The 12,446-nt window shown below is 36.8% G+C and overlaps 1 protein-coding gene across 15 annotated transcripts in view; it reads right to left on the minus strand.

The window, feature by feature from the left end:
• Window positions 1–12,199, minus strand: part of LOC117340083 (clathrin interactor 1-like) — a 33,057-nt gene extending 20,858 nt beyond the window's left edge. For 14 of the 15 annotated variants that reach the window (XR_004535360.1, XM_033901870.1, XM_033901867.1 and 11 more), the window contains exons 1-7: window positions 12,022–12,199; window positions 8,609–8,810; window positions 7,614–7,752; window positions 6,570–6,704; window positions 5,025–5,187; window positions 3,835–3,882; window positions 9–201 (exon numbers count right to left, since the gene is read on the minus strand). Coding sequence is in view for 14 of the 15 variants with exons in the window: in XM_033901870.1 (XP_033757761.1) it covers window positions 9–201; window positions 3,835–3,882; window positions 5,025–5,187; window positions 6,570–6,704; window positions 7,614–7,752; window positions 8,609–8,810; window positions 12,022–12,068 (927 nt within the window). In the remaining variant the exon portion in view is untranslated. The remainder of the gene's footprint in view (window positions 1–8; window positions 202–3,834; window positions 3,883–5,024; window positions 5,188–6,569; window positions 6,705–7,613; window positions 7,753–8,608; window positions 8,811–12,021) is intronic. The other variant, XM_033901863.1, reaches the window with a different exon arrangement.
• Between the last annotated feature and the right edge of the window lie 247 nt (window positions 12,200–12,446).

The raw sequence follows: 12,446 nt of genomic DNA on the forward strand, positions 1-12,446 counted from the left end.
ATACTCACGACAGAATCTTTGTCTTTGCCATATGTTGTTGCTGCACCGAGGTCAAGTTTCTTGGCTGACCTTGACCTTCGATTGTGTGTGATCTTCTCTGTACGTGTAGTGTGTGTGCGTTCAACTGATGTGTATTCTTCATCATCGTCTTTAAAATCAAAATCATCCTGGTCATTGTTGGATCGGTTTTCTGGCTCATCACTGGAAAATAAGTAATTCATTGTAATAATTATAATCACCATTCTATGTAACTAGTGTAATACATTACACCTGTGCCAAAAATCTTCAAAAATTAATGTAACAAACTTAGCTAAACATAGATCCTGTTGAGTTACTTTAGGGTAATGTCACATTTTAAAGTTGTACAAATTAATATGAAATCTAGAGAATGTTACACAGTCAATATATCATATAACTGGCCCGTTGTGCTGTGTTATATGTCAACAGAGGAGTTAGATATACATAAGATAACATAACAGCGTAATGAACAGTCTGTATACAATGATACACCCATTTTTTATTTTGTATATACTGTACTATACTTATTATTTTAGCATACTCATTTTTTAGCACTCCGACTATATATACCCGGGTATTTACTTATAAGAGCACTCTTGAATTTGTGCAATCATCACAAGAATATTTTCAAATTAGCAGCAATACACTTCTCTGAAAAAACTATAGCATACCGGTAGGTTAACAAACATCGACTGTGTACAGGTATAAGAGGTGATTGAACTGTCCTGTCAATTTCTAGTTGTATTTGTTCGACAATAAAATAATTAAAAGATCGATATCGTACCGGGTAGTTACTTTTTTGAAACAGACCATAGTAAGTACTGAATGTTAAGACAGATCATAGACCAATTTGTTGTTGATGCAGAATGACAAGTCAGAGAAATCTTAGGGCTGCACTTGAATTAGCGCAATGGCTTGAGTGCGAAAGGTGCTAATATTAGAGTACTGTTAAGTAAGTACACTTACAAAAGTGGTAACATACTCAAAAGTGGCAGCAAGGTCAACAGGGTGGCAAAACAGGACGATTCTGTTCCCTTTACAAAGTAACCGTTAGTCCAGTTCGTTAGTAATTAATAGGTTATTAACTAAAGGTTAACAGCTAGTGCATTATGGGATGCAGTTCCGACAACATATATAAGATCCAGAAAATCTCTTTTAAAAATAACAGTTTTCTGTTAAATGATATAAACTTGGCAGAATATTCAGATTCAACTCAAATCTGTTTTTTTTTTTTTAGTTTCCTATCTTTTTTTTTTTCCAAATGCAGAAATATAAATATATATGCTACATTTAAAGATTGTACATTAATTTTGTACCTATCACACTTCACACAACACAGACTACATGTAGGGAAAATACAACTTTTAAAGTATCACATAAATCAATTTATCAGATTTGTCATTACAAAGGCATTAGCAAATATGGTATGTTTGCTTACTTAATGATCAAAAACTTGTCATTACAACAGCACAAGCAATATAACAAATGTTGGATGTGCTGGTTAATTGATCAATACTCACTTTAAAGCGAGGTTAATGTGCATGTATGGAATATTTTGTAAAATGCAATTAAATTTCAAAGTAAACTACACACATATGAAATTCTAACAAGCTAATTATAGACAACAATCACTAATACATAATACACTTACTAAAGAACTTCCCCAGATATAAATTCCTATCACAAAGTCACTTGTCTTATGATGTAACATGCAGTAACTGTCAAATCACTTTGGAGCTACACTTGATCACATTCCATAACTGAAGAACAGGCATGCAACTATTCCTGTCATCAATGAAACTTGATCTAAGTCAACTTCATGCTACAGTCTTCAAGGTTAGCCAGCCTTCCAGTTACACTGTCAAGGTTATCCAAACATACAGTTATATTGTCAAGGTTAGCCAGACATAGTTATATTGTCAAGGTTAGCCAGCCTTATAGTTACATTGTCAAGGTTATCCAAACATACAGTTATATTGTCAAGGTTAGCCAGACATAGTTATATTGTCAAGGTTAGCCAGCCTTTCAAGTTATATTGTCAAGGTTAGCCAGCCTTACAGTTATATTGTCAAGGTTAGCCAGCCTTATAGTTACATTGTCAAGGTTAGCCAGCCTTATAGTTACATTGTCAAGGTTAGCCAGCCTTACAGTTACATTGTATAGGTCAGCCAGCCTTACAGTTACATTGTATAGGTCAGCAAGCCTTACAGTTATATTGTCAAGGTCAGCCAGCCTTACAGTTATATTGTCAAGGTTAGCCAGCCTTACAGTTACATTGTCAAGGTCAGCCAGCCTTAGTTACATTGTCAAGGTTATCCAAACATACAGGTATATTGTCAAGGTTAGCCAGCCTTATAGTTATATTGTCAAGGTTAGCCAGCCTTATAGTTACATTGTCAAGGTTAGCCAGCCTTATAGTTACATTGTCAAGGTTAGCAAGCCTTATAGTTACATTGTCAAGGTTAGCCAGCCTTATAGCTACATTGTCAAGGTTAGCAAGCCTTATAGTTACATTGTCAAGGTTAGCCAGCCTTATAGTTACATTGTTAAGGTTAGCAAGCCTTATAGTTACATTGTCAAGGTTAGCCAGCCTTATAGTTACATTGTCAAGGTTAGCCAGCCTTACAATTCTATTGTCAAGGTTAGCCAGCCTTATAGTTATATTGTCAAGGTTAGCCAGCCTTACAGTTATATTGTCAAGGTTAGCCAGCCTTACAGTTATATTGTCAAGGTTAGCCAGCCTTACAGTTATATTGTCAAGGTTAGCCAGCCTTACAGGTATATTGTCAAGGTTAGCCAGAATTACAGTTATATTGTCAAGGTTAGCCAGTCTTACAGTTATATTGTCAAGGTTAGCCAGCCTTACAGTTACATTGTCAAGGTCAGCCAGTCTTACAGTTATATTGTCAAGGTTAGCCAGCCTTATAGTTATATTGTCAAGGTTATCCAGCCTTACAATTCTATTGTCAAGGTTAGCCAGCCTTACAGGTATATTGTCAAGGTTAGCCAGAATTACAGTTATATTGTCAAGGTTAGCGAGCCTTACAGTTATATTGTCAAGGTTAGCCAGCCTTACAGTTATATTGTCAAGGTTAGCCAGCCTTATAGTTACATTGTCAAGGTTAGCCAGTCTTATAGTTACATTGTCAAGGTTAGCCAGTCTTACAGTTATATTGTCAAGGTTAGCCAGTCTTATAGTTACATTGTCAAGGTTAGCCAGTCTTATAGTTACATTGTCAAGGTTAGCCAGCCTTATAGTTATATTGTCAAGTGTTCATTCATACTCAGCGGAAGGCACGACATCATCTTGGGTGACGAGGAATGGGACAATTTAATTGTTGCTATTAGTGACAAACTTACTGAGATGTTTTCCGAAAAGACCAAACTTCTTCAGAAGAGTTCTTGACTTTTTATAATCTGATCAGAACCATGATTATGTACATAAAATAATTCTTTGTTTAAATCGTTACACACAAAATGACATGATAATGTAATCTCTCAAGAGGAAATAAAGAATGTCTGTCTGTCTGTCTGTCTGTCTGTTACTCAATCTTAATTCCTGATTTACAGTTCTCACAAATATTGTGTTAATATCCAGAACAGTCATACAATGTCCATGGCTGAATTAAATTCTTAGTCATTGTGAATTGGATCTCTGGCACCAGATGTAACATAGATTATGACAAGGTCTAAAGTAACAAGTTTAGAGTCTCATTCTATATAACAGAGGCACGTCCTCCCTCAACACCTGTAGATAAGCATACAACACCAATCATGCTCTAAAGTCTGGTCCAGTATACCAGGCTTAAATCTCACCTAAAGTCTGTTAAACTGCTTCTGCGGGCTGCAGGGATCTTGCTTGAACTAGAATATGTCACAAAATTGGGTGATTTTATACAGGCTGTGCCTAACACATACTTTCAAGTACCGTAATATGTTCAGACATGTACAAAAACAACTGTCTAAAATTAATGTGTGTAATGAAATTTTGTATCAGCTGAATATGATATTCCTATTTAAACAGTAGCTAGACACCGCAAAGAATACATTGATGTGTATGAATTAAAATCGGAAAACATCCAGAAATCAGAAGATACAGTCAAACATGACTAAGAGACCAGCTTAAATGGACTATCTCATCCCTTACCTGTAATGGACTACCCCATACCTTATCTGTAATGGAATATCATATCCCTTACCTGTAATGGACTATCCCATCCCTTACCTGTAATGGACTATCCCATCCCTTACCTGCTATGGACTATCCCATCCCTTACCATTAATGGACCCTTATATAATTACCTGTAATGGACTATCTCATCCCTTACCTGTAATGGACTATACCATCTCTTACGTACCTGTAATGGACTATACCATCCCTTGTCTGTAATGGACTATCCCATCCCTTACCATTAATGGACCCTTATATAATTACCTGTAATGGACTATCTCATCCCTTACCTGTAATGGACTATCCCATCCCTTACCTGTAATGGACTATCCCATCCCTTACCTGTAATGGACTATTTCGTCCCTTACCTGTAATGGACTGTCCCATCCCTTACCTGTAATGGACTATACCATCCCTTGTCTGTAATGGACTATCCCATCCCTTGTCTGTAATGGACCCTTATATAATTACCTGTAATGGACTATACCATCCCTTGTCTGTAATGGACTATCCCATCCCTTACCTGTAATGGACTATACCATCCCTTGTCTGTAATGGACTATCTCATCCCTTACCTGTAATGGACTATCCCATCCCTTACCTGTAATGGACTATACCATCCCTTGTCTGTAATGGACTATCTCATCCCTTACCTGTAATGGACTACACCATCCCTTACCTGTAATGGACTATACCATCCCTTGTCTGTAATGGACTATCCCATCCCTTACCTGTAATGGACTATCTCATCCCTTACCTGTAATGGACTATCCCATCCCTTACCTATAATGGACTATACCATCCCTTGTCTGTAATGGACTATCCCATCCCTTACCTGTAATCAACTACATCATCTGGTCCTTTACGGCCCTGCACTTTGTTCCAGAGCCCCTTCACTTTGTCTACAGCTTCTCCAGCCATGGTCTTACGGCCACTGTCCCATTCTTCGATCTCGTCCATCCGGTCACGCTTGGATGGTTCCTCATCATATCGGTCACCTGTTACAGCCAAACAAACAGTTAAGCAAGCATATAAGGTATAATCTGACTGTAAGTTAAACATTTCATCAGATTATTAAATCTGCGTCTATGGGGCCAATACACAATCTCCGACTTTATGTAGGGAATAGGCTTATTACAATACAATGAAATACAGTCAAACCTGTCCATAAAGACCACCCAAGACTGGCCATAGTAAAGTAACAGTACAAATACCGTATAACAGTACAAATACAGTATTGTTACAGTACGAATACAGTATTGTTGAGGGAGATTAATCAGACCAACTTGAAGGATATTCGGTATCAGTACATTTGTTAAGCTTGTTGACATATTCTGTAAGTTTTCTTGTTTATTAATTAGTTTTCTCGAAGTTTGTGGTAAACCAGAATGAAACTAGAACTGTCGCCAGGATGGCTGACTAATACCCCCGCAATCTGCACGAGTCAATGGTGAATTGGAACTGTTAATTAGAGGCTAACTAAGATAACCCAGTGATATAGTGACCAGTTGCCATAGCAACCATAATTTTGAGAAAAAGAAAGTGAGATGCACATCTACACATGGTTCTCTATATTTGAATTAAGTTTCATCGAAATCGGCCCTTCAATTTAGGAGGAGTTGTCCGGACAAACTTAAAGTTATGGTTTTTATCGGAAAACCAGTTTATAGTGACAAGTTGCCATAGCAACCATAATTTTGAGAAAAAAGAAAGTGGCATGCACATCTACACATGGTCCTCTATCTTTGTGTGAAGTTTCATTGAAATCGGCCATTCGGTTTAGGAGGAGTTGTCCGGACAAACTTAAAGTTATGGTTCTTATCGGAAAACCTGTTTACAGTGATCAGTTGTCATAGCAACCATACTTTTGAAAAAAAGAAAGTGGCATGCACATCTACACATGGTCCTCTATATTAGTGTGAAGTTTCATTGGAATCGGCCCATCAGTTTAGGAGGAGTTGTCCGGACAAAATGCGTCTACAGACGGACGGCCGGACGGATGGACGGCCGGACAACCTGATTCCAGTATACTCCCCCCTAACTTCGTTGCGGGGGTATAATAAATCATAAGCCATATCTGTCTCAGTGTGTTGTATGTGTACCAGTGGAGGAAAATCATACAACTGGGTAAGAGTTCAATACCAAAGTTAAGGCTAGTTACCCAGTTATGGTTTAGTCAGTTTTCCTCTGACTGTTCCAGCACTAGTAACTGTGTAACATTAATTAGGACAGCGACTGTCACACTTACTATATCTGTGTAACATTAATTAGGACAGCGACTGTCACACTTACTATATCTGTGTAACATTAATTAGGACAGCGACTGTCACACTTACTATATCTGTGTAACATTAATTAGGACAGCGACTGTCACACTTACTATATCTATTACCAATTGAACTTTCTCCTGCCACTCCAACATATTTGTCTTTGTTCCGTTTTGCTTTTTTTCTTTCTTCTCTTAATTTCTCATCATTTTGAACGAAATCCATTAGTTCTTGTACCTTCTGTCGCACTACAATGATAAATATTACAAATTATCAAACTTAGTTTCAAAGATAACAATAATAATGTGTATAAGACAGTATATAGCACAATAACAAGTGAGAATCATTGTCGAAAACATACCTCCCCTCCATACTAAGCCATACCCTCCCCTGTAACAGACTAAGGTATACCCTCCCCTGTAACAGACTAAGGTATACCCTCCCCTGTAACAGACTAAGGTATACCCTCCCCTGTAACAGACTAAGCTATACCCTCCCCTGTAACAGACTAAGTTATACCCTCCCCTGTAACAGACTAAGCTATACCCTCCCCTGTAACAGACTAAGTACCCTCCCCTGTAACAGACTAAGTACCCTCCCCTGTAACAGACTAAGCTATACCCTCCCCTGTAACAGACTAAGCTATACCCTCCCCTGTAACAGACTAAGTTATACCCTCCCCTGTAACAGACTAAGTTATACCCTCCCCTGTAACAGACTAAGGTATACCCTCCCCTGTAACAGACTAAGTTATACCCTCCCCTGTAACAGACCAAGCTATACCCTCCCCTGTAACAGACTAAGTTATACCCTCCCCTGTAACAGACTAAGTTATACCCTCCCTTGTAACAGACTAAGCTATACCCTCCCCTGTAACAGACTAAGCTATACCCTCCCCTGTAACAGACTAAGTTATACCCTCCCCTCTAACAGACTAAGTTATACCCTCCCCTGTAACAGACTAAGCTATACCCTCCCCTGTAACAGACCAAGTTATACCCTCCCCTGTAACAGACTAAGGTATACCCTCCCCTGTAACAGACTTAGCTATACAGAAGAAGCTAAAGCAGGTTATAATTACTAATTGATAGTCAATCATAAGTGCTCACTGAGCTAATTATATATATTTAATTATGTAATTCTAATTTCCAGATCACCATTTAATCCTTGGTCCTTTCCATGTTCATCTGTGAAAGTATAGCCCTCCAAGCTTCGAAGGTCATAAAGGTGTTCCCTGGAACTTGTAACCACACGCTCGGATCCGTTCTTTAGGAGGTATGTCAGCAAAAGTAACGACTGCAGTAAACAATACATACATATGGTAAACAGCATCACTCAATAAAAATCAAATTCAAGGTTTTAAAATTAATGAAACTTAAATTTGCTTTACAACTGAAATAAAATTTCACCCAGAACTGCTTTTTAAGCCAGGTGTTATTTTAGAATTATAATACATATATACATTTATCGTTTGAGGTAATATTTTACCGTTTTTTGACATTTTAACCATCTAAATCACCCTATTTGTTGATAAATGTCTAAAACTTAAAGAAATATGTGTTGACTTTCGTGAAAATCGGAGCATTTCTATTTTTTTTTGGCAAATTATCGTAGTCGAATAACCGAAAAATATGACTTTTCCAACCCAATTAAACGATTTCTTTTAACATGATTCAAGAGAAAATCGTTTTGGTTTTTGAATTTTTACCGCAATAAATGAAATACCCTATAAGCGTTACCCAATTAACTGAAATGTACTGTATATACAAATGGAATGAAAATCCAAGAGTTTATAATTAGCTATATGCTTGAATAAACAATTATGATTATAAATGAATACAGTCAAGAGTTGTTAAATTTATTGATGTCATCTTTAGATAGTCTGATCATTGAAGCTTTTGACTGTGAAGGTCAACCATGAACTAGTGATGAATTGAAAGTACAAATTGTAGATGCCTATCAGTGATTTCATGTGATAAATCCCAGAGTTAATTTTCTCAACTGATTTAATTAGCATATAAAGTACAAGTGAAACCTGACTTACGCATATCATTTTCAACTTTACCGACGTTCACACTAATTACTCTACATTGGATATATATATATATATATATAATTATCAGTCATAAACAAGAGTATAATATAACCAGACCTTGTATACTCTTCTCCAGTTTTTCTTGTTATCATGCAGCATTCGTTTCCACAACATGCCCATGACTTCAGGGAAGTGTTCGTATGTGAAGGTGTAGCGTGCGATCTCCTGCATCAATGCACCATGGGGTCCCCAGGCCTCGTCACTTGTTGCCTCTCGCACCTTCGTCTCCACTTCCGAGTAGTTCATCACCACATTGGTGCTGTAGAGAAATATACAAACTCAATAAATCCTCTATATAAACCTAGTGACTTCATATTGGTTAATGTAAAGTTGTTCTGATACCGACACTCTTATACACTTTAATTTACTGAAGACCATATATAACTCCAAAATAACAAGTAACAAGAAATATCTTTAAAAAAAGATAAACGGCATAGTTTTTAAGCTGGTGGTTATAATGTATAACTGCTGGTGAAATAAATTAATGAACTAATGCGTTTCAGCACAGAGAACAAAATTATATCAGTTTGAATCATTTTTGGTGATAATAAGACTGCATTTGAATCAGGAATATAATTTTATTAATGTGTCACTTGAAAAGGTATATCCACATATTAAGCTGGTACTTCATATCTGCATTTTGCATTTGGCCATTTACCGCTACATTGACCAATCACATACTTCATCTTGACCAGTATCGCCACCTGTCATATCTGGGGCCAAAATAATAATATACAGCTATATGCAGAAAAAGGACATAAATGTCACCCAGTCTACATATGCATGGTACAGCTTGCTTTACATGTTAATTGACAGGAAAAGTACTGTACTGGCACTTACATACTGTGACCTCAAATTTAAACAGGGGAGACATTGGAAGGCTCTCAGAGAAACTGTGTCTCTTATTACAGGAACAACTTCAAGACATATATATCATGCTCATTTGATCATGAAGTGCACATCTCATGATTACATGCATTAAAAGATTCAGTCCATGATCAAGGCTTGAAATTGGAAAAAACAGAAGAGCCATTTGGTGATATGATACTAGTGTTGGGAATCGGTTGATTTTTTGTGATCGATCATCACTTGTGTGTAACCAATCGATGATCGATTATATGATTAAAATTGATTAATTTCCAAATGTATTTTTTGTATTTAGGTCTCAATATTTTGTGAAATGCTTTCAACAACAATTCCAGTAACTAATAAACTGTTATACCTATGTATACTATTTTTATACCTACATGTATACTATCTTCCTGTGTGTTTATTTATTACACAGATAAAAATGAACCAAAATTGTTCTTTTTTTTAATAACTTTATTCAACACGTAAAAAAACAACAAAAGGATTGTTTATTGGAGTATTTAGCTAATTGAATTTTTTTGCACGGGCCGTAAAATGCTTTAATCCATCCGTTATCGAAAGTCTAATATATTTTGAAAACGAAAGTAGAACTGTGACTTACCATTGAAGGAATACGACTTTCTGCACATTTTACAAATAGTTTTCGTTGTATTTAAAGTATCAGTACTCAACGGACCTTCTGCTTCTTGTTTTCATTAAAAAACAAAATGTTTCCATAAAACAGACCATGTGCGTTTACCGGGAAGAAAGATCGTATATGTTAACGTTGCTTACATAGCTAGTCACTTACGTTCTCATAAAAGTAATCTTAGTCATCGGTACGTTTGCATTCCCTGTATTTTTACTACACTGTACCAGTTAATGTGACGTTTGATTTTGTATGATTAAGCATAACCATTTCCCGCAAGCGACTGTGTTGTAGACATTGTCAAGCTGAATTTGCGTATGTTTATCTGAAATCCGGCAAATATATTTTCATAAAACCTGATGTAGGGCACTTCTGATGAAACTCGATTACAGATTTCTTACTCGATTAATTGATCAAACGTCTCAAACAAGTGATACTCGACGAACTTGATTAATCAGAACACCACTAGATCACACATTAACATTTTAGCCAACGTATGAAAAATTTATAAAAATTCTCTAAAACGTTGGCATAGGCTGAACTTTCGATTTTTTCCCCACAATTTTGGGCGTATAGATATACCGTGTTCATAACGAGTTTGAACGTATATACATAAGTTAACATATTAGTTAATTACCTAGAATGTATCGATAATGTATAGATAACTTATACCAACGTATAGAAGTATACATGTCGACGTTCTGGACATTCTGGACGACCACATAACTTACTGAAAGTGTTTCTAACGAACAACTACCGTATAATAGCATATTGGCAGTCAATGTATAATTAGTATACAATGAGGTGCGCAAGAAGAACCAGTCAGTACTCCTCAAAGCTCCTTACCTGCAACTTACGCCATGCGTACGTGGAGCATATGGGCCATATGGATACGCTGGCATACGTCAAAATTTTGTGCATGTTCAACATTTTATACATAACTTATCCATAACGTACCCGTCGTATGCCAGCGTATTCGCCACATTTTTCATACGTCGGCATACGCTGGCTAAAACGTTAAGGTGCAACAGGACCATAAAGGAACATCACAGATATATATATATTCCAAATGGTTGTTTATGTTTTAAACATGCTGTGACTTCCAGTTATGTTTCTATATGATATCAAGGATATTCACATCGATTTCACAAGCCCAGCTTGACCACACAATTTAGTCCGGAAACCCCTATTTTGTAGAAAGAAAACCTGATTTCTCTTTTAAGGTATTACACTCGATATATTATATATACTGTACATGTACTGTAGTATATAAAATAGTAAAAACAGTGCTTTATCGAGATGTCACTTATCTAGCTAAGCATATAATTATTGATGTAAACATTGTGGTTAAGGCCTCATTCAGAAACTCTGCTGTAAGGTATGGCCGATATATTTGCATTGACAAAATGAAATATCGATAGACAAGCAAATTCAAAAATATCTTGAGCAGTTCATGATCATGTCGTTAAACATGTCATGGTATCGAGCGAGGTGGGGGGGGGGGGGGGGGGGGGTGTGAAACGTACGCGTACTGGGGAGTTATTGCCATGTCCAACATGCCAGTAGAGGTACTTTTAAGGTATATCCATATAGTTTACAAATTGCTTTTAATCACAAACGACTGATAGACATATCCGCACCACCAATGGTACGTGGCAAAGTGACATATTTCACATTCCCAAAATCATGGAGGTGTTGACACCAACCACACCTCCCCCTTTCACTAGTAGTCGAACAATCACAGCAATGGAAACAATGTCAACAGCTACATTAATTCAGTCAATATGTATGTACATGTTTTTTCTTTCTGATATGAGTTGAGCATAGTCATAAGTAGAGAAATCATTTATTTACGCAAAAAATAATATTGACATCGAAACGTCAAAGCGGAAGCCGGTGTCGACGTGGAAGGTCAAGGCCTGCTGTAACATCCGCTAGAAAAGCTCTATAAAACAGTAAAATATATACTTACACTTTATCTGTTATCTCCCGTAACTTCCACATTTTATCGGCGAACATCTGAATGTTGTATTGGTTCCCTTTAGAATATCCCAACCCCCGAGATAAATATGATGATTGGGGATTCCTCAGCTATGGTTTTTCACTGACAAGATGATCGCGTTTGGTTATGTCACGTGACCAAGGTAATCGGTTATTTTTAGAAGGGAATCCTCTACGCTTGGTGACCACATTGTACGTACACAATATCGAGTTTTAATACATATGACTCACAGTATGATTATATTAATCAGAGACGTAACAAACGTGTCACCCGTGACACATATTATATTTACAAACACTACAGTCACATAATGTAAATTAAAAAAAAAAAGCAGGAGGCATAATCCCATTTCGTCCAGATTTTTTTAAGCCTCAATTAATCTTATCTGGGTTTTT

Source organism: Pecten maximus, chromosome 12 (genome assembly GCF_902652985.1).
Source record: "Pecten maximus chromosome 12, xPecMax1.1, whole genome shotgun sequence".
Classification (NCBI taxonomy): Eukaryota; Metazoa; Mollusca; class Bivalvia; order Pectinida; family Pectinidae; genus Pecten; species Pecten maximus.